Here is a 24,973-nt window from a genome sequence, read left to right on the forward strand (position 1 = left end):
CATCCGGGTCTCAAGAGACTGGCGGGGCGGGGCGGGGCGAGGGGGCCTGGGCCTCGGCGTCGGCGTCGCGTCGGCGTCGGCGTCTTCCAGCCGCGCCTCGAATCCAGTCAGGCGCGGGAAGGGCGCAGAGCCTCGTGGGCTTCGAGGTGAGGCCCAGAGGGAGGAGCGAGGGGGCCGGGACCCAGAGGGGAATGAGTCCGGCGGTGGGGGCGGCGGTGGAGGCCGCAGGGCGGCGCGACCACGACGACTGTGACCAGGGCGTGAGGCGTGGGCGGACTCGGGCTCTGGGTCCCAGCCCGACTGAGAGCTGGTTGCGCGCGAGGAGCCGGCGTCAGGCGGCAGAGCCCGAGGCCCAGGCCGCCCAGGGAGTCCGGATGGGGACGAGAGGATAGGGCTGAGGGACCCCCAAGGAAGCCACGTGAGCCCCCCGCCATCGGCCCCGGGCCTCCCCGGACTTGGTCGCCTCGTACGACGCCAGCCGCCTTGGCCCGGACCTCGCCGGGCCGTGAGGGTTGTGGTGGGAGGCAGCGGGCCCGGGGCTCCCCGGGAGAGCCCTGCGGGAGGACGGCCGGAGGCCCCTTGGACCCCAGCCCCGGGGCCGCCCTCGGAAAGCCGCCCCCGCGGTGGGTCTGGGCGAGGGGAGGGCCTTGGTGTGCGGGGCTGGACCCCGGTCAGCCGAGGCAGGATCCCGGGCCCTGGCCGGGGTGCAGGGGAGAGAGGAGGCGCTGCCTCGCAGCCCAGGACACCTGCCTAGGGCCCAGGCCTGCCCTGCCGCTCGGGTCCGCTCTGGCTGTCAGCGGAGGTCCAGAAGGGGCAGGCCCAGGCTGGATGGGGGGTGGGGGTGTGGGGGCTCCCGGGGCGGGGCCGCCCAGAGTCCTGGCCAGAATCTCCTGGCCGCAGTGGGGGGTGGGGGCCCGGGACGATGCTCGCGGTCTGCACCCACCCTGAGACCCTGAGGCGCCCCCTCCCTCCCCCCCTCCCTCCCTCTTCCAGGGGCTCTGCGAGCTCTGCAGTTGAGGCCTTGGTCTGAGGCAGGAGTCCTGAGGTCACAGAGCAGAGGAGGCGCGGCCGCGTGCCAGTCGGTTGTCCAGGCGAGGTGCGTGCCCCGCGCGTGGGGCCGGGGGCTCGCCCATCCCACCCCAGAGGGGACCCCTCGGCCCCCAACCCCCACGCAGCCCCGCTCTCAGGCCTGGGAGCTCGGGGTCTGGGTGGGCTGGGCCTCCCCCTGAGGAGCCACCCCTCTTCTGTCTTCAGGGTCTGGCGACCATCATGCCCCTGGGTGAGAGCAGTGTGTTCTGCAAGCTGAAGGAGGAGCCAAGAGAGGTCCCACTGCCATGGGATGCACCGCTGCCAGAGCCTGAGGACAGGGAGGTGGAGGAGTTGGAGTTGAAGAAGGAGGAGGTGGAGTTGAAGAAGGAGGAGGAGGAGGAGGAGGTGGAGGAGGTGGAGTTGAAGGAGGAGAAGGCGGAGGAGGAGGAGGTGGAAGAAGTGGATTTGGAGGTGGAGGTTGAGGTGGAGGAGGTGGAGGTTGAGGTGGAGGAGGTGGAGTCGGAGGAAGAGGAGTTGGAAGAGGAGGAGTTGGAGTTGGAGGTGGAGTTGGAGTTGGAGGTGGAGGAGGTGGAGTCGGAGGAAGAGGAGGAGTTGGAGGAGGAGAAAGCAGAGGAGGAGGAGGGGGGATACCCATCTCCCTCCTCCTCCTCCTCCTCCTCTCCTTCCTCCTTGTCCTCCTCCTGCTCTGTCCTCATTCTGGTCCCCCTGGAGGAGGGGTCTGCTGCTGCCGGGTCCCCGATTCCTCCCCAGAGCCCTCGGAGCTCCTGCCCCTCCCCCAGTGCCATGGCAGGCGCTTCGGGGAGCCAGTCCCACCAGGGCTCCAGCAGCCCCGATGAGGAGGGGTCGAGCACCTGGGGGGCCCCGGCAGGGGCCCAGGCCTCGCTCCCAGATGCGCTCTGCGTGAAGGTGGCCGGCCTGGTGCTGCTTCTGCTCCTCAAGTATCGCACCAAGCAGCCGACCACACGGGCGGAGATGCTGGCGGCGGTTAGCCAAGATGACCAGGACCGCTTCCCCGTGATCTTCCGCCGAGCCTGCGAGTATCTGCAGCTGGTCTTTGGAGTCGACGTGAAGGAAGTGGACCCCAGCGAGCGCTCCTACGTCCTGGTCAGCATCCTGGGCCTCAGCTGCGATGGGACGCCGAGTGGTAGGGACGGCATGCCCAAGACCAGCCTCCTGGTGCTGGTCCTATGGGTGATCCTCCTGGAGGACGACCGTGCCCCTGAGGAGGCGGTGTGGGAAGCGCTGGGGGTCATGGGGGTGTATGCCGGCAGGGAGCACGTATTCTATGGGGAGCCCAGGGAGCTGCTGACCGAAGTCTGGGTGCAGGAAGGGTACCTGGAGTACCGGCAGGTGCCCGGCAGCGAGCCCGCACGCTACGAGTTCCTGTGGGGTCCCAGGGCCCACGCAGAAACCAGCGGCGTGCAAGTGCTGCAGCACATCCTGGCGGTCAACAGCAGGCAGCCCGGGTCTCCGTGTCTGTCCAAAGACGCTGTGAGCCATGAGGAAGAGCGGGCCTGAGCCCGAGGGGCAGCCGGGCCCGTTCCCACCTGGGGTCGAGCAGCTTCTCCTGCGGGACACGCAGCCAGGCCACTTCTCCCCTGCGAGTGCGAGCAGAGCGGGCGCTGGGCGTTGTGAGTAGTGGAGGGCCAGGGCGGCTTGGGGGAAAGCGGGGCCAAGCGCACGTTTGGGTGGGTTCTTGTTCTCTGTCTACATGGCCTCGGAAATCGATCTTTGTTTCCTCGAGGAAGTTTTCAGATGTCGTTCCTTGTCATAGAAGGTTTCGTGAGCTTCGGGCTCAGTGTGGGAGCGGCACCCACGCCACAGGTGTTCAAGAGTCAGAGTTGTGCCGTTTGGTGCAACGAGCTGGGAACCCTTCCGTCCTCGTTCGGGATCCAGAAGGGAATCGCGGTGCCTGGGCTGGGCACAGACAGGGATGTCTTGCAAACGTGAAGACCCTGGCAGTAAACGGATGGTTTCAGGACATGGAGAAATAAAAGATGTTCGTTCTTGCTTCTTGTCCCTTGTCATCTGTCATTCTGGACAAGGGACACAGAGATGTGTGCCTGCCTTTGCTTGGGTCTCCAAGAAAGGAGGAGACACTCGATCTGAGCAGAGGTCCCCAGCTCACTGGGACATTTGTGGCCGGACATTCGCTGAGCTCTGCTCACGCTCAGAAGGGCCCTGTGTTGGCAGTGAGGACACTAGGAGAGGCAGGACACGTCCCACCCATAGGTGACTATCTAGCAGCTGCGGTCCCCATGGGAAGGCAGGGAAAGGTCCCCTAAGAGGAACAGAAGAAATGAAAGAAGGCTGAGGCGGTGGGGCTCCAGGGGGGGAGCCCTGCAGTGGAGATGCCCTGCCCGAGCCAGGCTGGCCTGGGATCTCTGTTCAGTGCGATGCCTTCTGGGCAGCTGATCACAATGTAGCGGGGAGGGGACAGTGGCTGCGGTGTGCTCCCTGCCTCTGTCTCCAGGAAGGCGGGGAGTGAGAGCCTGGGTCTGAGGCGCACAGACTCAGCTGTGCAGAGGGCGGGGGCACGGCCCGAGCCGGTCAGAGTCAAGGTGAGGATCCCGGAAAGGATGGTGACAGAGGTGGGAGCCTCAGTCTGGGATGCCTGGTTCGGGCCGGCAGAGAGAAGGGGCCCGGCCGGGCAGCAAGGCGTGCACGTCGACATGTGAGGGAGCACGGCCGGCCCCCCATCCCGGAATCCAGGTCAGTCCAGCCGGCAGCCCGAGAGACCCCGGCAGGGTGGTCAGGCGGAGCCCTTCTCCCAGCGGGGCTAAGGGTGGTAGACTCGGGGACCCAGAGGGACGGGCCCAGGCTCATCCTGGAGCTGGTGTCTGGACCTGAGGGAGAGCGGTAGGGCCTACTACACCCACCCACCCTGGGTAGAGGCGCTCAGGCCCCGCTGAGGCCGGGGTTTCTGGAGAGGGCGGCCGCAGGCTGTGTCCACTCAACCGTACCTCGGTGGTTTGAGGGAGCTGAGGACCTTGGGGTGAGGGACAGGATCCCAGGTAAGAAAGGGCAGGGGCACAGGCCGGGTGGTGGGTCCAAGAAGGGACATGGGGGGAGGACCGAAGGACTCAGGTCCCTAGGACACAGAGAAGGAACCTGCCAGAGTTCGGGCACCCGCGTCCTTCTGTGAAGGGCCATGGGCAGGATGGGCATCTGGGTGGATGAGTCGGGCCAGACTTCCACAGTGGAGTCTCACAGACACGGGGTGTGTGTGTGTGTGTGTGTGGGCGGGGGGAGGCGGCTGGGACACCTCAAGTGGGCAGAGGGCAGGGCCTGGGCCCTGTGGCCATTCTTGGCGAGGATGCAGAAGGAGGACAGAGGGAGCCTGGGCCCCTCAACAGAGTCAGTCTGAGCCTTCCGAATGCCTGCCCCTCCCCCGCTGACATGGCAGGTGCTCCGTGGAGCCAGTCCGATGAGGACCCCAGCAGCCCCGATGAGGAGGGGTCCAGCACCAGAGGGGCCCCAGAAGGAGCCCAGCCCTCGCTCCCAGATGCATTCGGCATGAGGCTGGCTGACCTGGTGGCATTCCTGCTCCTCAAGTATCCCACTCAGCAGCCGACCGACCACACAGGCGGAGATGCTGGTGGCGGTCGGCCAAGATGACCAGGACCACGTCTCCGTGATCTTCCACCAAGCCTGCGAGTATCTGCAGCTGGTCTTTGGTGTTGACGTGAAGGAAGCGGACGCCAGAGACCACTCCTTCTTCCTGGTCACCATCCTTGGCCTGATATGTGATGGGATGCTAAGCAGTAGGCAGGGCATGCCCACGGCCAGCCTCCTGGTGCTGGTCTTGGGGGTGGTCCTCCTGGAGAACAACTGTGCCCCTGAGGAGGGGGTGTGGAACGTGCGGGCTACCAACTGAGGCCTACTCTGATGACAATGTGACCTAGGGGCAAGAAATCAGGATGTGTCATCAGGGCATTACGTGAGCAGCACCAACTAACCAGCGGGATCAGTTGGAAGAGACCAAAGTGGGAAGTGTGTGGCCACCATGAATAAAAGGGGAGCTAACAACTGAAAACCAACTCTGAGAACAACGTGACTTGGGGGCAAGAAAACAGGACTTTCTTTTGGGGCTTATCTGAGCAGGACCAACTAACCAGATGGAACAGTTGGAAAAGACCAAAGCAGAAAGTGGGGGGGAGGGGCTACCAACTGGGATCCTACTCTGAGGACCACTTGATTTAGAGGACAAGAAAACAGGACTCTTTTCTCGGGCCTAAATGCACAGGGCCAACTAACCAGCAGGAATATTTGGTGGAGACCAAAGATGGGAGTGTGTGCTGGGGAGGGGTGGCTGGAATAAAACGGGGGCTACCAACTGGAACCCTACTCTGAGGACAACTTGACCTGGGGGAAAGATAAAAGGACTCATTGTTGTGGCCTATTTGAAGAGGACCAACTAACCGGCAGGAGCACGTGGAAGAGACCGAGGCGGAACTTTGTTGGCGGTAGGAATAAACGGGGGGCTGCCAACTGAGAAACTACTCTGAGGGCAACTTGAACTGGGGGCAAGAGAACAGGACTCTTTGTTGGGGCCTCTCTGAGCAGGAACACCTAATCAGCAGGACCAGTAGGAAGAGACCAAAGCAGAAACTGTGAGGGGGGCAGCAGGAATAAAAGGGGGCAACCACCTGAAACCATTCTCTGAGTAGAACTTTACCTGGGGGCAAGAAAAAAGGACTCTTTGTTGGGGCCTATCTGTGCCGGAGCAACTAACCAGCATTAACATTTCGAAGAGACCAATGCAGGAAGTGGGGGAAACGAATAAAAGGGAAGGCAACCATCTGAGACCCTATCCTGAACATAATTTGACCCGGTGGCAAGAAACCAGGACTACTGGTGTGTGTCTATCTGAGCAGGACCAACTAAGAAGCAGGAACAGTTGGAGGAGACCACAGCGGGAAGAGTGGGGAAGGGAACAAAGGGGGACTAAAAGCTGAAACCCTACTTTGAAGACACCTTGACCTGGGGCATGAAAATAGGACTCTTTCTTGGGGCCTATCTGAGCCGGACCATCCAACCAAAAGGAACAGATGGAAGAGACCAAAGCAGCAAGTGGAAGCAATAAAGGGGGCCTACCAACTGAGACCCTACTCTCAGGACAATTTGACCTGGGGGCAAGTCAACAGGACTCTTTGCTGGGGCCTATCTGAGTAGGACCAACTAACCAGCGGGAACAGTTGCAAGAGACCAAAGCGGGAAGTGGGGAGGGGCAGGAATAAAAGGGGTGCTACCAAGTGAAACACTACTCTGAGGACAATTAGACATAGGGGGCAGGAAAACAGGACTCTTGGTGGTGCCTATCTGAGCAGAACCAACTCATCAGGAACATTTGGAGGAGACCAAAGCAGGAAGTGTGTGTGTGTGTGTGTGTGTGTGTGTGTGTTGGGGGGTGGCAGGAATGAAAGTGGGGCTACAAACTGAAAACCAACTCTGAGGACAAATTGACCTGGGGGAAGAAAATCAGTCTTTGTCGGGGCCTATCAGAGCAGGTCCAATTAACCAGAAGGAACTGTTGGAAGACATCAAAGTGGGAATTGGGGGAGGACAAGAATAAAAGGAGGGTACAAACTCAGACACTACTCTGAGGATAACTTGACCGAGGGGGCATGAAAACATAACTCTTTGTTCGCCCTATCTGAGCAGGAACAATTAACCGGCAGGGACATTTGGAAGAGACCAAAGTGGGAAGTGAGGAGGCAGGAATAAAAGACGGGTACCCCCTGAAACCCTACTCTGAGGACTCCTTGACCAGAGAGCAAGAATATAGGACTTTTTGTTGGGGCTTATCTGAGCAGAACCAACTAACAAGCAGGAATACTTGGAAAAGACCAAAGCAAAATGTGTGGGGTGAGGCTGCGAGTATAAAGGGGGGGCTACCAACTGAGACCCTACCTTGGGGACAGCTTCATCTAGGCGGCAAGAAAATAGGACTTTTCGTTGGGGCCTAAGCAGAGCAAGGAACCAGCAGGGACATCTGGAGCAGACATAAGCGGGAAGTTGGGATGTGCAGGAATAAAGGCAGGGCTACTGCCTGCAACTCTACTCTGAGGACAACTTGACTTGGGGGCAAAAAACCAGGACTCTGTGTTGGGGCCTATCTGAGCAGGATGTACTCATCAGCAGGAACAATTGGACGAGACCAATGCAGGAAGTGCGGGGGGTGGGCAGAAGTTGGGGGGGGGCTACCAACTGAGACCCTACTCTGAGGGCAACTTAACCTAGGGGGCAAGAAAACTGGACTCTGTGTTGGGACATAGGTGAGCAGGACCAACTAACTAGAAGGAACAGTTAGAAGAGACCAAATAGGGAAGTGTGTGTGGGGTGGGAATAAAAGGGGAGCAACCAACTGAGACCCGACTCTGAGGACAACTTGACTCAGGAGGCAAGAAAACAGGACTCTATGTTGGGGGCCTACCTGACCAGGAACAACTAACCAACAGGAGCAGTTGGAAGAGACCAAAGCGAGAAGTGAGGGAGGGGCAGGAATAAAAGGGGGACTACCAACTGAGAACTTACTCTGAGGACAACTTGTCCTGGGGCAAGAAAACAGGACTCTTGGCTGGGGCCTATCTAAGCAGGACCAGCTAACCAGCAGGAACAGTTGGAAGAGAGCAAGCGGGATGTGGGGGTGGGGCAGTTATAACAGGGGGGCTAAAAACTGAGACCCGACTCTGAGGACAACTTGACCTATGGGACAAGAAATCAGGACTCTAAGTTGGGGCCTATGTGAGCAGGACCACCTAAGCAGTAGGAACATTTGGAAGAGAACAATGCAGGAAATGTGGGGGGGGGTGCGGGAATAAAAGCAGGGCTACCAACTGAGACCCTACTCTGAGGACAACTTGACCTAGGGAGTAAGAAAACAGGACTCTTCTTTGGGGCCTATCTGAGCAGGACCAACTAAGCAGCAGGAACTGTTGGAAGAGACCAAAGCAGGAAGTAGGGGGTACAGGAATAAAAGGGGGCTAACAACTAAGACCTTACTCTGGGGACAACTTGACCTAGGGGGCAAGTAAAGAGGACTCTTTGTTGGGCCCTATCTGAGCAAGACCAAGTAACCAGCAGGAATAGTTGGAAGAGATCAAAGTGGGAAGTGGGGGAGAGAGAATAAAAGGGGGGGCTACAAACTGAAACGCTACTCTGAGGACATCTTGATCTGGAAGAACCGATCTTGATCAAGAAAACAGGACTCTTTGTTGGGACTATCTGAGGAGGGCCAGCTCACCAGTAGGAACAGTTGTTAGACAGCCAAGCAGAACGTGTGCAGAAGGGTTAGGAATAAAAGGGGAGGCTACCAACTGAGACCATACTCTGAGGACAACTAGACCTAGGGGGCAAGGAAACAGGACTCTTTGCTGCGGCCTATCTAACAAGGCCCAACTAATCAGCAGGAACAGTTGGAGAAGACAGAAGCTTGAAGCAGGGTGGCAGCGTTAAGGTGGGGCTACCAACTAAGGCCTTACTCTGAGGACCATGTAATCTGGGGCCAAGAAAACAGGACTCTTTGTTGGGACTATCTGAGGAGGCCCAGCTCACCGGTAGGAACAGTCGTTAGACAGCCAAGTAGAACATGTGCAGAAGGGTAGGAATAAAAGGGGGGCCACCGACTGAGACCCTACTCTGAAGACAACTCGACATAGGGGACAAGAAAACAGGACTATTGGTGCCGGCCTATCTGAGTAGGACCAACTAACTAACAGGAACAGCTGGAAGAGACCAAAGCAGGATTGGGGGGCAGGAAAAAAGGGAGGCTGCCAACTGAGAACCTGTTCTTCAGACAAGTTGGCATTGGGGGCAAGAAACAGGGCTCTTAGTTGGGACCTACCTGAGCAGGACCAACTAACCAGCAGGACCAGCTGGAAGAGACCAAAGCGGGAAGCGTGGGGGGAGAAAACAATAGGGGGGCCACAAACTGAAACCCTACTCGGAGGAGAACTTGACCTGGGGCAAGAAGAAAACAGGACTCTTTTGGGGGGCCTATCTGAGCAGGAGTAACCAACCAGCAGGAAAAATTGGATTAAACCAAAGGAGGAAGTGGTGGTGGGGGGGGGGCGGAATAAATGGGGAAGCTACAAACTGAGACCCTACTCTGCAGAAAACTTGACCTAGAGGGCAAGAAAATAGGACATTTTCTTGGGGCCTATCTGAAGACAACCAACTAACCAGCAGATACAGTTGGAACATACCAAAGCAGGCAGAGGGGGGTGGCAGGAATAGAAGGGGTACAACCAACAGAGACCATACTCTGAGGATAACTTCATCTAGGGGTCATGAGAAATGGACTCTTTGTTGCGGCCCGTCTGAGAAGAACCAACTAACCAGCAGATACAGTTGGAACAGACCAATGCGGCAGGTGTTTGGTGGAGGCAATCAAAGGGGGTCTACCAACTGAGGACCTACTGTGAGATCAACTTGACCTAGTGGGAAAAAAAAACCAGGACTCTTTTTTGGGCCTATCTGAGCAGGACCAACTAACCAGCAGGAACAGTTGGAAGAGACCAAAGCTGGAAGTGTGTGAGGGGGTGCAGGAATAAAAAGGGGCTACCAGCTGAAACCCTACTCTGAGGACAAACTGACATGGGGGCAAGAAAACAAGACTCTTTGTTGGAGTCTATCTGAACAGGACCAACTGACCAGCAGGAACCTTTGGAGCAGATCAAAGCTGGAAGTGAGGGGAGGCATCAATAAAAGTGGGGCTACCAACTGAGACCCTACTCTGAGGACCATTTGACCTGGAGCAAGAAAACAGAACTCTTTGTTGGGGCTTATCTGACCAGGAACAACTAACCGGCAGGAGCAGTTGGAAGAGACCAGGAAGTGGGGAGGGCAGGTATAAAAGAGGGCCTACCAACTGAGACCCTGCTCTGAGGATAACTTGATCTGGGGGCATGAAAACAGGACCCTTTGTTGGGGCCTATCTTAGCAGGACCAATGAACCAATAGCAGCAGTTGTGAGAGACCAAAGCAGGATGTGGGGATGCGGGAGAAAAAGGGAGGCAACCAACTGAGACCCTACTCTGAGGACAAATTGACCTAGGGGGCAAGAAAACAGGACTCTTGTTTCGGGCCTACACGAGCAGGACCAACTCACCAGCAGGAACCATTACGAGAGAAGACATGAGGAAGTGTGGGTAAGGGGGTGGCAGGAATAAAAAGGGGGCTACCGACAGAAACCCTACTTTGAGGACAACATGACATAAGGACATGAAAATAGGACTGATTGTTGCGGCCTACCTGAGTAGGACCAACTAACCAGCAAGAACTGTTGGCCCAGGAATAAAGGGGGTGGGGGGCTAACAACTAAGACCTTACTCTGGGGACAACTTGACCTAGGGGGCAAGTAAAGAGGACTCTTTGTTGGGCCCTATCTGTGCAAGACCAACTAAGCAGCAGGAATAGGTGGAAGAGACCAAAGCAGGAAGTGGGGGAGAGAGAATAAAAGGGGGGCTATAAACTGAAACGCTACTCTGAAGACAACTTGACATGGGGGTAAGAAAATGGGACTCTTTGTTGGGACTATCTGAGGAGGACCAGCTCACCAGTAGGAACAGTTGTTAGACAGCTAAGCAGAAAGTGTGCAGAGGGGGTAGGAATAAAAGGGGGCTTACAAACTGAGACCCTACTCTGAGGACAACTTGGCCTAGGGGGCAAGGAAACCGGACTCTTTGCTGCAGCCTATCTAACAAGGCCCAACTAATCAGCAGGAACAGTTGCAGAAGACAAGAGCTTGAAGCGGGGTGGCAGCATTAAAGTGGGGCTACCAACTAAGGCCCTACTCTGAGGACCATGTAACCTGGGGCCAAGAAAACAGGACTCTTTGTTGGGGCCTATCTGAGCAGGACCAAGTTACCAAAGTAGTTGGAAGAGACCAAAGGGGGAAGTGTGTGGGGGCAGGAACAAAAGGGGGACTACCAACGGAAACACACCTCTGAGGAAAACATGCCCTGGGGGCAAGGAAACAGGAATTTGGGGGGGGGGGTTCTGAGTAGGACCAACTACCTAGAGGGAACAGTTGGAGGGGACCAAAGCAGGCATTGTGTGGGTGAGGCAGCAGGAATAAAAGTGGGGCTGCCAACTGAAACCCTACTTTGAGGACAAATTGACCAGGGGGCAAGAAAATAGGAGTCTTTATTGGGGTCTACCTGAGCAGGACCAAGTAAGCAGCAGGAACTGTTGGAAGAGACCAAAGCAGGAAGTAGGGGGTGCAGGAATAAAAGGGGACGCCAACAACTAAGACCTTACTCTGGGGACAATTTGACCTAGGGGGCAAGTAATTAGGACTCTTTGTTGGGCGTATCTGCGCAGGACCAACTAAGCAGCAGGAATAGTTGGAAGGGACGGAAGCAGGAAGTGTGGGAGAGGGAATAAAAGAGGGCCTACCAACTGAAACCCTACTCCGAGGACAACTTGACTTGGGGGCAAGAAAATAGGACACTTTGTAGGGACTATCTGAGGAGGACCAACTCACCAGTAGGAACAGGTGTTAGATAGCTAAGCAGAAAGTGTGCGAAGGGGGTAGGAATAAAAAGGGGGCTACCTACTGATATGCTTCTCTGAAGACAATGTGACCTAGGGGGCAAGAAAACAGGGCTCTTTCCTGGGGCCTATCTTAGCAGGATCAACTAACCAGCCTGAGCAGTTGAAGAGACCACCTAGGGAAGTGTCGGGTGGAGCAGGAATAAAACTGGGGCACCCAAAGGAAACCCTACTCTGAGGGAAACTGGGCCTCGGGGGCAAGAAAAGAGGACTCTTTCTTGGGGCCCATCTGAGTAGGACCAACTAACCATCAGGAATAGTTGTAAGAGACCAAAGCAGAAAGTGGGAGGAGGCAGAAATAAAAGGGGGGCTATCATCTGAGACCCTACTCTGAGGACAACTTGACTTAGGGGACAAGAAAATAGGACTCTATTTGGGGCCTATCTGAGCAGGACCAACTAAGCAGCAGGAACTGTTGGAAGAGACCAAAGTGGGAATTGGGTGGGGGCAGGAATAACGGGGGGCTAACAACTGAGACCCTACTCTGGGGACAACTTGACCTAGGGAGCAATAAAACAAACAATACTCTTGGTGGGACCTATGTGAGCAGGACCAACTAACTTGCCATAACACTTGGAAGAGACCAAACCTGGAAGAGCGTTGGGGTCAGGGAAAAAAGTGGGGCTAACAGTTGAAACCCGACTCTGGAGAATTTGACCTGGTGGCAAGAAAATGACTCTTTGTTGGGGCCTATCTGAGCAGGACCAACTAACCAGGAGGAACAGTAGGAAGAGTCGGAAGCAGGAAGTGTGTGTGTGGGGGGGGGGAGAAGCAGGAATAAAAGGGGGTACCAACTGAAACCCTAGTCTGAGGACAACTTGACCTGGAGGCAAGAGAACAGGACTCTTTGTTGAGCGCTATATAAGCAGGACCAAGTAACCAGCAGGAACAGATGGAAGAGACCAAAGCAGAAAGTATGTGGGGGACAGGAATAAAAGGGGTACTACCAACTGAGCCCCAACTCAGAGGACAACTTGTCCTGGGCGCAAAAAAACAGGATTTTTTGTTGGGGCCTATCTGAGCAAGACCAACTAACAAGCAGGAACATTTGGAAGAGACCCAAGCAGAAAGTGTGTGTGTGGGTGGGGGGCAGAAATCAAAGAGGAGGCTACCAACTAGGACCCTCCTCTGGCGACAACTTGATCTAGGCCGCAGGAACATAGGATTTTTGTTGAGGCCTATCTAGGTAGAACAAGTAACCAGCAGGAACAGTTGGAAGAGACCAAACCAGAAAGTGTGGGCGGGCAGGAATAAAAGGGGAGGCTACCATCTGAGACCCTACCCTGGGGACAACTTGACCTAGGGAGCAAAACAAAACAAAACAAAACAAAACAAAACAAAACAGGAATCTTGGCGGGGCCTCTCTGAGCAAGACCAACTAACCAGCAGGAACAGTTGAAAGAGACCAAAGAGGGAAGTATGTGGGAAACAGGAATAATGGGGGGGGGGATACAAACTGAAACTCAACTCTGAGGACAACTTGAACTCGGGGCAAGAAAACAGGAGTATTGTTGGGGCCTGAGAAGGAACATCTAACGAGTAGAACAGTTGAAAGACACCAAATCAGGAAGTGTGTGTCGGGGGGTGGCAGTAGTAAAAGGGGGACTACCATCTGAAATCATACTCTGAGGACAACTTGATTTGAGGGCAGGAAAACAGCACTTTTTGTTGGGGCCTATCTAAGCAGGACAAACTATCCACCCGGAACAGTTGGAAGAGACCAAAGCAGGAAGTGTGTGGGGGTGGGGGGGCGGAATAAAGGGAGGGGGCGACAAACTAAGACCCTACTCTGGGGACAACCTGACCTAGGGGGCAAGAAAACAAGACTCTTTCTTTGGGCGTATCTGAGCAGGACCAAGTAACCACAAGGAGAATTTTGGAAGAAACCAAGGAGGGAATTGTGTGTGGTGCAGGAATAAAAGGGGTGCTACCATCTTAAACCCAACTCTGAGGACAACTTACTTTGGGGCAAGAAAACATGACTTATTCTTGGGGCCTATCTGAGCAGGACCAACTAAACAGCAGGAAGTGTTGGAAGAGAACAAAGCAGGAATGGGAGGAGCAGGAATAAAAAGGGAGGCTACAAATGAGAACCAACTCTGGGGACAACATGACCTAGGGGAGAGAAAATAGGAATCTTTGTTGGGCCCTATATGAGCAGGACAAACTTCCCAACAGGAGCGGTTGGACGAGACCAAGGAGGGAAGCGTGTGGGGCGCAGGAAACAAGGTGGGCTACGAACTTAAACCCAACTCTGAGGACAATTTACCTGGGGGCAAGAAAACATGACTTATTCTTTGGGCCTATCTGAGCAAGACCAACTAACCAGCAGGAACAGTTGGAAGAGATAGGAATTGGAGGGGGGCAGGAATGAAAAGGACGCTACAAATGAGACCCTACTCTGGGGACAACATTTTCTAGGGGGCAACAAAATGGGACACTTTGTTGGGCCCTACCTGAGTAGGACAAACTAACCAACAGAAGAGGTTGGAAGAGACCAAGGAGGGAAGTGTGTGGGGTGCAGGAATAAAAGGGGGGCTACCAACTTAAATCCAACTCTAAGGACACCTTGACCTGGGGACAAGAAAATAGGACTCTTTGTTGGGACCTATCTGAAAGGGAACAACTCACCGCCAGGAACACTTGGAACAGACCAAAGTGGGAAGTGGCAGTTGGGAGGGGCATTAATAAAAGGAGGGCTCCCAACTGACACACTACTCTGAGGACAACATGACCTTGGGGGCAAGTAAACAGGACTCTTTTGCGGGGCCTATCTAAGCAGGACCAGCTAACCAGCAGGAACAGTTGTTAGAGACCCAAGCAGAATGTGTGGGGAGGAAGGAATGAAACGGGAGGCTACCAACTGAGACCCTACTCTGGGGAAAACTTGACCTCGAGGGCAAGAACAGGACTCTTTGTGGAGGACTATCTAAGCAGGACCGACAAACCAGCAGGAACAGTTGGAGCAGACCAAAGTGGGACATGTGGGGGGGACAGCAATAAAAGTGGGGCTACCAATTTACACCCTACTCTGAGGACAACCTGGAACAAGAGAACAGGACTCTTTGTTAGGGCCTATCTGACCAGGACCAACTAACCAGCAGGAGAATTTGGAAGAGACCAAAGAGGGGTGTTGGCTTCAAAGGGGCCTACGGACCGAGACCCTACTCTGAGGACAATGTGACCTGGAGCAGGAAAATAGGACTCTTTACTGGGGCCTATCTGAGAAGTACCAACTAAGCAGCAGGAGTAGTTGGTAGGGATCAAAGCGGGAAGTGGTGGGGGAGGGAATAAAAGGGGGGCTTCAAACTGAGACACTACCCTGGGGACAATTGGAATTAGGGATCAAGAAAACAGGACTCTTGGTGGGGCCTATCTGAGCAGGACCAACCAACCAGCGGGTACAGTTGGAGCACACCGATGTGGGAAGTGTGTGTGGGGGGGGGAGCAGGAATCAAAGGGGGTCTACCAACTCAGATCCTACTCTGAGGACAACTTGACCTAGGGGCACTAAATCAGGACTCTTGGGGGACCTATCTGAGCAGGACCAACTAACCCACAAGAACAGTTGGAAGAGGCCAAACTTGGAATTGGGGGGGAAGAAATAAAATGGTGGCAACCAACTGAGACCCTACTCTGAGGACAACTTGACCCGGGGGGGGCAACAAAACAGGAAACTTGGTCTGGGCCTCTCTGAGCAGGATCAACTAATCAGCAGGAAGAGTTGGAAGAGACCAAAGCGAGAAGTGTGGGGGTTCAGACATAAAACAGGGGCAACCAAGTCAGACCCTACTCTGAGGACATCGTGACCTTGGGGGCAAGAAACGGGACTCTTTCTCCGGGGCTATCTGAGAAGACGCACTCACCAGCAGGAACAGTTGGAAGAGACCAGAGCAAGAAGCGTTGTGGGACAGGAATAAAAAGGGGGCTACCAATGGAGACAGTACTCTGAGGGCAAGTTAGTCTGGGGGTAAGAAAACAGGACTTTTTGTTGGGGCCTATCTGAGCAGGACCAACTAACTAACAGGAGAAGTTGGAAGAGGCCAAGAAGGGAAGTGTGTGAGGTACAGGAATAAAAGCGGGGGCTACCACCTTATACCCAACTCTGAGAACAACTTGACCTGGGGGCAAGGAAACACGATTATTTTGGGGCCTATCTGAGCAGTACCGACTAACCAGTAGTAAGAGTTGGAAGAGAACAAAGCAGGAACTGTGTGTTGGGGGTGGTGGTGGCAGGAATAAAAAGGGGGCTACCAATTAAACCCTACTTTGAGGACAGCTTGACCTAGGGGCATGAAAATAGGACTCTTTGTTGGGGCCTAACTGAGCAGGATAAAGGAACAGTTGCAAGAGACCAAATTGAGAAGTGGTCTTGGGGGGGGGGAGCTATAAAAGGGGTGCTACCAACTAAGACCCTACTCTGGAAACAACTTTACATAGGAGGCAGAAAATATGTTTCCTTGATGGGGCCTATCTGAGCAGTACCAACTATACCAGCAGGAAGGGTTGGAACAGTCCAAAGCGGGAAGTGTCGGGGGGGCAGCAATAAAAATGGTGCTCCCAACTGAGACCGTACTCTGAGGACATCTTGACTCTGGGGACCATAAAACAGGACATTTTGGGGGGGCCTATCTGAGATTGATGTCTAACCAGCAGGAAAAGTTGGAAGAGACTAATGCAGGAAGTGTGGGGGGCAGGAATAAAAGGGGGGGCTAGTATCTGAGACCATACTCTGAGGGCAACTTGATCTAGGGGGCAAGAAAACAGGGCTCTTTGTTGGGACCTATCTGATAAGGACGAACTAACCAGCAGGAACAGTTGGAAGAGACCAAAGCAGGAAGTGGGGTGGGGAGGGAATAAAAGGGGGACTACAAACTGAAATCCTACTCTGAGGACAAGTTGACTTGGTGGCAAGAAAGTAGGACTTTTTGTTGTGGCCTATCTGAGCAGAACCAACCAACCAGCAGTAAAATCTGGAAGGACCAAACCAGGAAGGTGGGGGGGGTGCAGGAACAAATGGGGGGCTACAAATTGAGATGCTACCCTGTGGACAACTTGACACACGAGGCAAGAAAACATGACTCTTATTGGGGCCTATCTGAGTCGGACCAACTAACGAGCAGGAACAGTTGGATGAGATCAAAGCAGGAAATGGGGAGGCAGGAATAAAAGTGGACACCAACTGAGATCCTACTCTATGGACAACGTGACCTGGGGTGCAAGAAACCAGGGTTCTTCCTTCTGGCCTATCTGAGCGGTACTACCTAATCAGCAGGAAGAGCTGGAAGACACCAAAGCAGGAAGTGTGGGAGGCATGAGTAAAAGGGGGGCTACCAACGAAGACCCTACTCTGAGGACAACTTGAACTGGGGCAAGTAAACAGGGCTCTTTGTTGGGGCCTATCTGACCAGGACCAACTAGCCACCAGGAGTACTTGAAGAGACCAAAGCGAGAAGTTTGCCGGGGCAGGTATAAACGGGGGCTACCAACTGAGACCCTAATCTGAGGACGACTTGGCCTGGGGGCAAGAAAACAGGACTCCCTTTTGTGGCCCATGTGAGCAGGACCAAGTAACCAATAGACCAGTTGGAATGGACCAAAGCTGGAAGTGGGGGGGGGGCAGGAAAAAAGGGAGGCAACCAACACACACCCTACTCTGAGGACAACGTGACCTCGGGGGCAAGAAAACAGGACTCTTGGTTCGTGCCTATGTGAGCTGGACCAACTAACCAGCAGGAACAGTTGGAAGAGACCAAACCAGGAAGTGTGTTTGGAGGAGTGGCAGGAATATAAAGGGGACTACCAAATTAAACCAGATGCTGAGAACAATGTGACCTAGGGGCATGAAATTAGGACTGTTTCTTGCAGCCTACTTGAGAAGGAACAATTAACCAGCAGGAACACTTGGAAGATACCAAAGCAGGAACTGGGTGGATCGGGAATAAAAGGGGGCTACCAACTAAGACCCTACTCTGGAGACAACTTGACCTGGGGGGAAAGAAAACAGGAATCATGGTGCAGCCTATCTGAGCAGGGCCAACTAACCAGCAGGAAGAGATGAAAGAGACCAAAGTGAGAAGTGTAGGGGGGGGGAGCACTAAAAGGGGGGCTACAAACTTAAACCCAACTCTGAGGACAACTTGACCTGGGGCCAAGAAAACAGGACTTTTTGTTGGGCCTTACTGAACAAGACCAACTAATCAGCAGGAGCAGTTGAAAGAGACCAAACCAGGAAGTGTGTGTGTGTGGGGCGTGGTCAGCAGGTACAAAAGGGGGGTGCCAAATTAAACACAACTGTGAGGACAACTTGTCCTAGGGGCAGGAAAATAGGATTCTTTGTGGAGACATACACAAGCAGGACAAACTAACCTATAGGAACAGTTGGAAGAGACCAAAGCAGGAAGGGGGAGGCAGGAATAAAAGGGGAGGCTACCACCTGAAATCCTACTCTGAGGTCAACTTGACCTAGTGGAATAAAAATAGGACTCGTAGTTGGGGCCTATCTGAGCAGGACCAATTAACCAGCAGGAACAGGTTGAAAAGACCGAAGCAGGAAGTGTGGGGTGGGCAATAGGAATAAAAGGGGGGGGGCACCAACCGACTCCCTACTCTGATGACCACTTGACCTGGGGGAAAGAAAATAGGACTCTTTGTTGGTCCCTATCTGAGCAGGAGCAAGTAACAAGCAGGAACCGTTGGAAGAGACCAAAGTAGACAGAGTGGGAGGGCAGGGAAAAAAAAGGGGGGGGGGTACCAAGTAAGACCCTACTCTGGGGACAACTTGATCTAGATGGTAAGAAAACAAGACTGTTTGTTCGGTCCTATCTGAGCAGGAGCAAATAACCAGCAGGAGCCTTTGGAAGAGAACCAAACGGAAATGGGGGCGGGGGGATAAGAGGGGGCCTGCCAAATGGGACCCAATTCTGAGGACAACTTAACCTGGCGGCAAGATAATAGGACCCTTTGGGGGCCAATCTGAGTAGGACCAACTAACCAGTGGGAACAGTTGGAAGGGGCCAAAGCAGGAATTGGGGGGCAGGAATAAAAGGGGGGCTACCAGCTGAGACCATACTCTGAGAACAACTGGACAAAGCGGGCAAGTAAATTAAGACTTTTATTTGGAGCCAATCTGAGTAGGACCATCTAACCAGCAGGAAGAGTTGGAAGAGACCAAAGCAGGAAGTGTGGTGAGCAGGAATGAAAGGGGGCTAGTAACTGAGACCCTACTCGGAACACTACTTGACCCAGGGGGCAAGAAAACAGGACTCTTTATTGGGGCTTGTTGAGCAGGACCAACTACACATCAGGAATCGTTGGAAGAGACCAAACCGGTAAGTGGGAGGGAGCAGGAGTAATAGGGGGGCTGCCAACTGAGTCCCTACTCTGAGGACAACTTGTGTTGGGGACAAGGCAACAGGACTCTTTGCTGGGACATATCTGAGCATGACCAACAAACCAGTGATTACAGTTGGAAGAGACCAAAGCAAGAAATGTGTGTGTGGGGGTGTGGCAGGAATAAACGGGGGGGGGGGGGGCTACCAACTGCAACAGTACTCTGAGGACAACATGACATGGGGTCAAGAAAATAGAACACTTTGTTGGGGCCCTGTCGGAGCAGAACCAACCAACCAGCAAGAACAGCTAGAAGAGACCAAAGCAAGAAGAGAGGGGGGAGGAATAGAAGGGGGGCTACCAACTGAGACACTCCTCTGAGGACAACTTGTTCTAGGAGCAAGAAAACAGGAGGCTTTGTTCAGGCCTATCTGAGCAGGACCAAGTAACCAGCAGGAACAGTTGGAAGAGAGAAAAGTCGGAAGTGTGTGTGGCGGGGCGGCAGGAATAATAGGGGGGGACGGGCCCAGGCTCTTCTGCAGCAGGTGTGGGGACTTCATGGAGATCCGCAGGGCCCATCCCGCCCCGGGGAGAGGAGATCAGCCTGGGCCGCGGGTGCCGGGGTACGTGTAGAGGGTGGCCGCAGGCCCCGTCCACTCAACTGTGCCTCGGGGATCTGAGGAAGCTGAGGACCTTGGGGTGAGGGACAGGATCCTAGGTCAGGAAACGGCAGGGACACAGGACGGGGCCACGGTGTCCAGGTGGGGGTCAGAGGGAGGACTGAGGGACTCGGGCCCCCAGGACAGAGGGGACGCCCCAAAGTTCAAGACTTCAGGCCTTCTGAGAAGGGCCCTTGGGAGGCATGGGGACTCGCGGAGGAGAGTCGGGCCAGACTTCCGCAGCCGGGTCTCAGAGACACCGGAGGAGGCGCAGGGGGCGGGGGGTGGCTGGGACACCTCAGGTGGGCAGAGGGCAGGGGCCGTGTCCCGGGGCGATTCCTAATGAGGAACAGAGGGACCTGCAGGCAAAGGAGCCTGGACCCCACAAGAGAGTCAGTCCGCGCAGGCCCCCGGGAGGGATGGGGACACTGGGCGAGGCTGGACTTGGGCATCCGGGTCTCGGATCACCTGGACGGGGGAGTGGGGGTCGGATGGGTGAGCTGGGGAGAACCGAGGACCCGCTGTCTGTTGGGAGCAGCCGCTCCGGTGGGCAGAGGGGAGGAGGGCCCAGGTGCTGTCAGGAGACCAGGTCCACCCCAGCCCAGAGCTACGAAGTCAGTCCGTGCCGCAGGCCCGGGGAGCCCCTGCATCGGGCGGCCAGAGGTGGCCGGCGCCCCGTCACTGAGCCTGGGCGGTGCGTCCCAGAGACCTTCAGACCGCGGTCTGAGGGGCACGAGTTCCCATCGTCAGCGGCCACGCACACAGGCCGTCCCCGGGGTGCAGGAGGCCTCGGAGGGAACACCGAGGGAGGGACTCTGGCCCCCAGAACGCAGGCCCCGGCCCGGAAGGCGACCCCTAGCGGCAGCCGAGGGAAGCCCCTAGTGGGAATGAGGCCCCGCGGGGTGTCTGGACTTCCGCATCCGGGTCTCAAGAGACTGGCGGGGCGGGGCGGGGCGAGGGGGCCTGGGCCTCGGCGTCGGCGTCGCGTCGGCGTCGGCGTCTTCCGGCCGCGCCTCGAATCCAGTCAGGCGCGGGAAGGGCGCAGAGCCTCGTGGGCTTCGAGGTGAGGCCCAGAGGGAGGAGCGAGGGGGCCGGGACCCAGAGGGGAATGAGTCCGGCGGTGGGGGCGGCGGTGGAGGCCGCAGGGCGGCGCGACCACGACGACTGTGACCAGGGCGTGAGGCGTGGGCGGACTCGGGCTCTGGGTCCCAGCCCGACTGAGAGCTGGTTGCGCGCGAGGAGCCGGCGTCAGGCGGCAGAGCCCGAGGCCCAGGCCGCCCAGGGAGTCCGGATGGGGACGAGAGGATAGGGCTGAGGGACCCCCAAGGAAGCCACGTGAGCCCCCCGCCATCGGCCCCGGGCCTCCCCGGACTTGGTCGCCTCGTGCGCCGCCAGCCGCCTTGGCCCGGACCTCGCCGGGCCGTGAGGGTTGTGGTGGGAGGCAGCGGGCCCGGGGCTCCCCGGGAGAGCCCTGCGGGAGGACGGCCGGAGGCCCCTTGGACCCCAGCCCCGGGGCCGCCCTCGGAAAGCCGCCCCCGCGGTGGGTCTGGGCGAGGGGAGGGCCTTGGTGTGCGGGGCTGGACCCCGGTCAGCCGAGGCAGGATCCCGGGCCCTGGCCGGGGTGCAGGGGAGAGAGGAGGCGCTGCCTCGCAGCCCAGGACACCTGCGTAGGGCCCAGGCCTGCCCTGCCGCTCGGGTCCGCTCTGGCTGTCAGCGGAGGTCCAGAAGGGGCAGGCCCAGGCTGGATGGGGGGTGGGGGGGTGGGGGCTCCCGGGGCGGGGCCGCCCAGAGTCCTGGCCAGAATCTCCTGGCCGCAGTGGGGGGTGGGGGCCCGGGACGATGCTCGCGGTCTGCACCCACCCTGAGACCCTGAGGCGCCCCCTCCCTCCCCCCCTCCCTCCCTCTTCCAGGGGCTCTGCGAGCTCTGCAGTTGAGGCCTTGGTCTGAGGCAGGAGTCCTGAGGTCACAGAGCAGAGGAGGCGCGGCCGCGTGCCAGTCGGTTGTCCAGGCGAGGTGCGTGCCCCGCGCGTGGGGCCGGGGGCTCGCCCATCCCACCCCAGAGGGGACCCCTCGGCCCCCAACCCCCACGCGGCCCCGCTCTCAGGCCTGGGAGCTCGGGGTCTGGGTGGGCTGGGCCTCCCCCTGAGGAGCCACCCCTCTTCTGTCTTCAGGGTCTGGCGACCATCATGCCCCTGGGTGAGAGCAGTGTGTTCTGCAAGCTGAAGGAGGAGCCAAGAGAGGTCCCGCTGCCATGGGATGCACCGCTGCCAGAGCCTGAGGACAGGGAGGTGGAGGAGTTGGAGTTGAAGAAGGAGGAGGTGGAGTTGAAGAAGGAGGAGGAGGAGGAGGAGGTGGAGGAGGTGGAGTTGAAGGAGGAGAAGGCGGAGGAGGAGGAGGTGGAAGAAGTGGATTTGGAGGTGGAGGTTGAGGTGGAGGAGGTGGAGGTTGAGGTGGAGGAGGTGGAGTCGGAGGAAGAGGAGTTGGAAGAGGAGGAGTTGGAGTTGGAGGTGGAGTTGGAGTTGGAGGTGGAGGAGGTGGAGTCGGAGGAAGAGGAGGAGTTGGAGGAGGAGAAAGCAGAGGAGGAGGAGGGGGGATACCCATCTCCCTCCTCCTCCTCCTCCTCCTCTCCTTCCTCCTTGTCCTCCTCCTGCTCTGTCCTCATTCTGGTCCCCCTGGAGGAGGGGTCTGCTGCTGCCGGGTCCCCGATTCCTCCCCAGAGCCCTCGGAGCTCCTGCCCCTCCCCCAGTGCCATGGCAGGCGCTTCGGGGAGCCAGTCCCACCAGGGCTCCAGCAGCCCCGATGAGGAGGGGTCGAGCACCTGGGGGGCCCCGGCAGGGGCCCAGGCCTCGCTCCCAGATGCGCTCTGCGTGAAGGTGGCCGGCCTGGTGCTGCTTCTGCTCCTCAAGTATCGCACCAAGCAGCCGACCACACGGGCGGAGATGCTGGCGGCGGTTAGCCAAGATGACCAGGACCGCTTCCCCGTGATCTTCCGCCGAGCCTGCGAGTATCTGCAGCTGGTCTTTGGAGTCGACGTGAAGGAAGTGGACCCCCGCGAGCGCTCCTACGTCCTGGTCAGCATCCTGGGCCTCAGCTGCGATGGGACGCCGAGTGGTAGGGACGGCATGCCCAAGACCAGCCTCCTGGTGCTGGTCCTATGGGTGATCCTCCTGGAGGACGACCGTGCCCCTGAGGAGGCGGTGTGGGAAGCGCTGGGGGTCATGGGGGTGTATGCCGGCAGGGAGCACGTATTCTATGGGGAGCCCAGGGAGCTGCTGACCGAAGTCTGGGTGCAGGAAGGGTACCTGGAGTACCGGCAGGTGCCCGGCAGCGAGCCCGCACGCTACGAGTTCCTGTGGGGTCCCAGGGCCCACGCAGAAACCAGCGGCGTGCAAGTGCTGCAGCACATCCTGGCGGTCAACAGCAGGCAGCCCGGGTCTCCGTGTCTGTCCGAAGACGCTGTGAGCCATGAGGAAGAGCGGGCCTGAGCCCGAGGGGCAGCCGGGCCCGTTCCCACCTGGGGTCGAGCAGCTTCTCCTGCGGGACACGCAGCCAGGCCACTTCTCCCCTGCGAGTGCGAGCAGAGCGGGCGCTGGGCGTTGTGAGTAGTGGAGGGCCAGGGCGGCTTGGGGGAAAGCGGGGCCAAGCGCACGTTTGGGTGGGTTCTTGTTCTCTGTCTACGTGGCCTCGGAAATCGATCTTTGTTTCCTCGAGGAAGTTTTCAGATGTCGTTCCTTGTCATAGAAGGTTTCGTGAGCTTCGGGCTCAGTGTGGGAGCGGCACCCACGCCACAGGTGTTCAAGAGTCAGAGTTGTGCCGTTTGGTGCAACGAGCTGGGAACCCTTCCGTCCTCGTTCGGGATCCAGAAGGGAATCGCGGTGCCTGGGCTGGGCACAGACAGGGATGTCTTGCAAACGTGAAGACCCTGGCAGTAAACGGATGGTTTCAGGACATGGAGAAATAAAAGATGTTCGTTCTTGCTTCTTGTCCCTTGTCATCTGTCATTCTGGACAAGGGACATAGAGATGTGTGCCTGCCTTTGCTTGGGTCTCCAAGAAAGGAGGAGACACTCGATCTGAGCAGAGGTCCCCAGCTCACTGGGACATTTGTGGCCGGACATTCGCTGAGCTCTGCTCACGCTCAGAAGGGCCCTGTGTTGGCAGTGAGGACACTAGGAGAGGCAGGACACGTCCCACCCATAGGTGACTATCTAGCAGCTGCGGTCCCCATGGGAAGGCAGGGAAAGGTCCCCTAAGAGGAACAGAAGAAATGAAAGAAGGCTCAGGCGGTGGGGCTCCAGGGGGGGAGCCCTGCAGTGGAGATGCCCTGCCCGAGCCAGGCTGGCCTGGGATCTCTGTTCAGTGCGATGCCTTCTGGGCAGCTGATCACAATGTAGCGGGGAGGGGACAGTGGCTGCGGTGTGCTCCCTGCCTCTGTCTCCAGGAAGGCGGGGAGTGAGAGCCTGGGTCTGAGGCGCACAGACTCAGCTGTGCAGAGGGCGGGGGCACGGCCCGAGCCGGTCAGAGTCAAGGTGAGGATCCCGGAAAGGATGGTGACAGAGGTGGGAGCCTCAGTCTGGGATGCCTGGTTCGGGCCGGCAGAGAGAAGGGGCCCGGCCGGGCAGCAAGGCGTGCACGTCGACATGTGAGGGAGCACGGCCGGCCCCCCATCCCGGAATCCAGGTCAGTCCAGCCGGCAGCCCGAGAGACCCCGGCAGGGTGGTCAGGCGGAGCCCTTCTCCCAGCGGGGCTAAGGGTGGTAGACTCGGGGACCCAGAGGGACGGGCCCAGGCTCATCCTGGAGCTGGTGTCTGGACCTGAGGGAGAGCGGTAGGGCCTACTACACCCACCCACCCTGGGTAGAGGCGCTCAGGCCCCGCTGAGGCCGGGGTTTCTGGAGAGGGCGGCCGCAGGCTGTGTCCACTCAACCGTACCTCGGGGGTTTGAGGGAGCTGAGGACCTTGGGGTGAGGGACAGGATCCCAGGTAAGAAAGGGCAGGGGCACAGGCCGGGTGGTGGGTCCAAGAAGGGACATGGGGGGAGGACCGAAGGACTCAGGTCCCTAGGACACAGAGAAGGAACCTGCCAGAGTTCGGGCACCCGCGTCCTTCTGTGAAGGGCCATGGGCAGGATGGGCATCTGGGTGGATGAGTCGGGCCAGACTTCCACAGTGGAGTCTCACAGACACGGGGTGTGTGTGTGTGTGTGTGTGGGCGGGGGGAGGCGGCTGGGACACCTCAAGTGGGCAGAGGGCAGGGCCTGGGCCCTGTGGCCATTCTTGGCGAGGATGCAGAAGGAGGACAGAGGGAGCCTGGGCCCCTCAACAGAGTCAGTCTGAGCCTTCCGAATGCCTGCCCCTCCCCCGCTGACATGGCAGGT

At 57.3% G+C, this 24,973-nt stretch overlaps 2 protein-coding genes and 2 long non-coding RNA genes across 4 annotated transcripts; all 4 read left to right on the forward strand.

Annotated features, from left to right (window-relative positions):
• The first annotated feature begins 87 nt into the window (after positions 1-87).
• On the forward strand, positions 88-1,387 carry LOC125157505 (uncharacterized). The gene is made up of 3 exons (XR_007148987.1): positions 88-146; positions 994-1,096; positions 1,255-1,387. It is a non-coding gene; the product is annotated as an uncharacterized LOC125157505 (long non-coding RNA).
• A 236-nt stretch (positions 1,388-1,623) lies between these two features.
• Positions 1,624-3,061, forward strand: LOC125156865 (melanoma-associated antigen 9-like; the record flags this gene model as incomplete). The annotated part of the gene is made up of 2 exons (XM_047843066.1): positions 1,624-2,681; positions 2,799-3,061. A coding segment is annotated over one exon (945 nt), but the record flags the coding sequence as incomplete, so codon positions are not given.
• A 17,537-nt stretch (positions 3,062-20,598) lies between these two features.
• LOC125157459 (uncharacterized) lies at positions 20,599-21,900 on the forward strand. Its single transcript, XR_007148976.1, has 3 exons — positions 20,599-20,661; positions 21,509-21,611; positions 21,770-21,900. It is a non-coding gene; the product is annotated as an uncharacterized LOC125157459 (long non-coding RNA).
• A 238-nt stretch (positions 21,901-22,138) lies between these two features.
• LOC125157885 (melanoma-associated antigen 9-like) lies at positions 22,139-23,575 on the forward strand (the record flags this gene model as incomplete). The annotated part of the gene is made up of 2 exons (XM_047844968.1): positions 22,139-23,196; positions 23,314-23,575. A coding segment is annotated over one exon (945 nt), but the record flags the coding sequence as incomplete, so codon positions are not given.
• Between the last annotated feature and the right edge of the window lie 1,398 nt (positions 23,576-24,973).

Source organism: Prionailurus viverrinus, chromosome X (genome assembly GCF_022837055.1).
Source record: "Prionailurus viverrinus isolate Anna chromosome X, UM_Priviv_1.0, whole genome shotgun sequence".
Classification (NCBI taxonomy): Eukaryota; Metazoa; Chordata; class Mammalia; order Carnivora; family Felidae; genus Prionailurus; species Prionailurus viverrinus.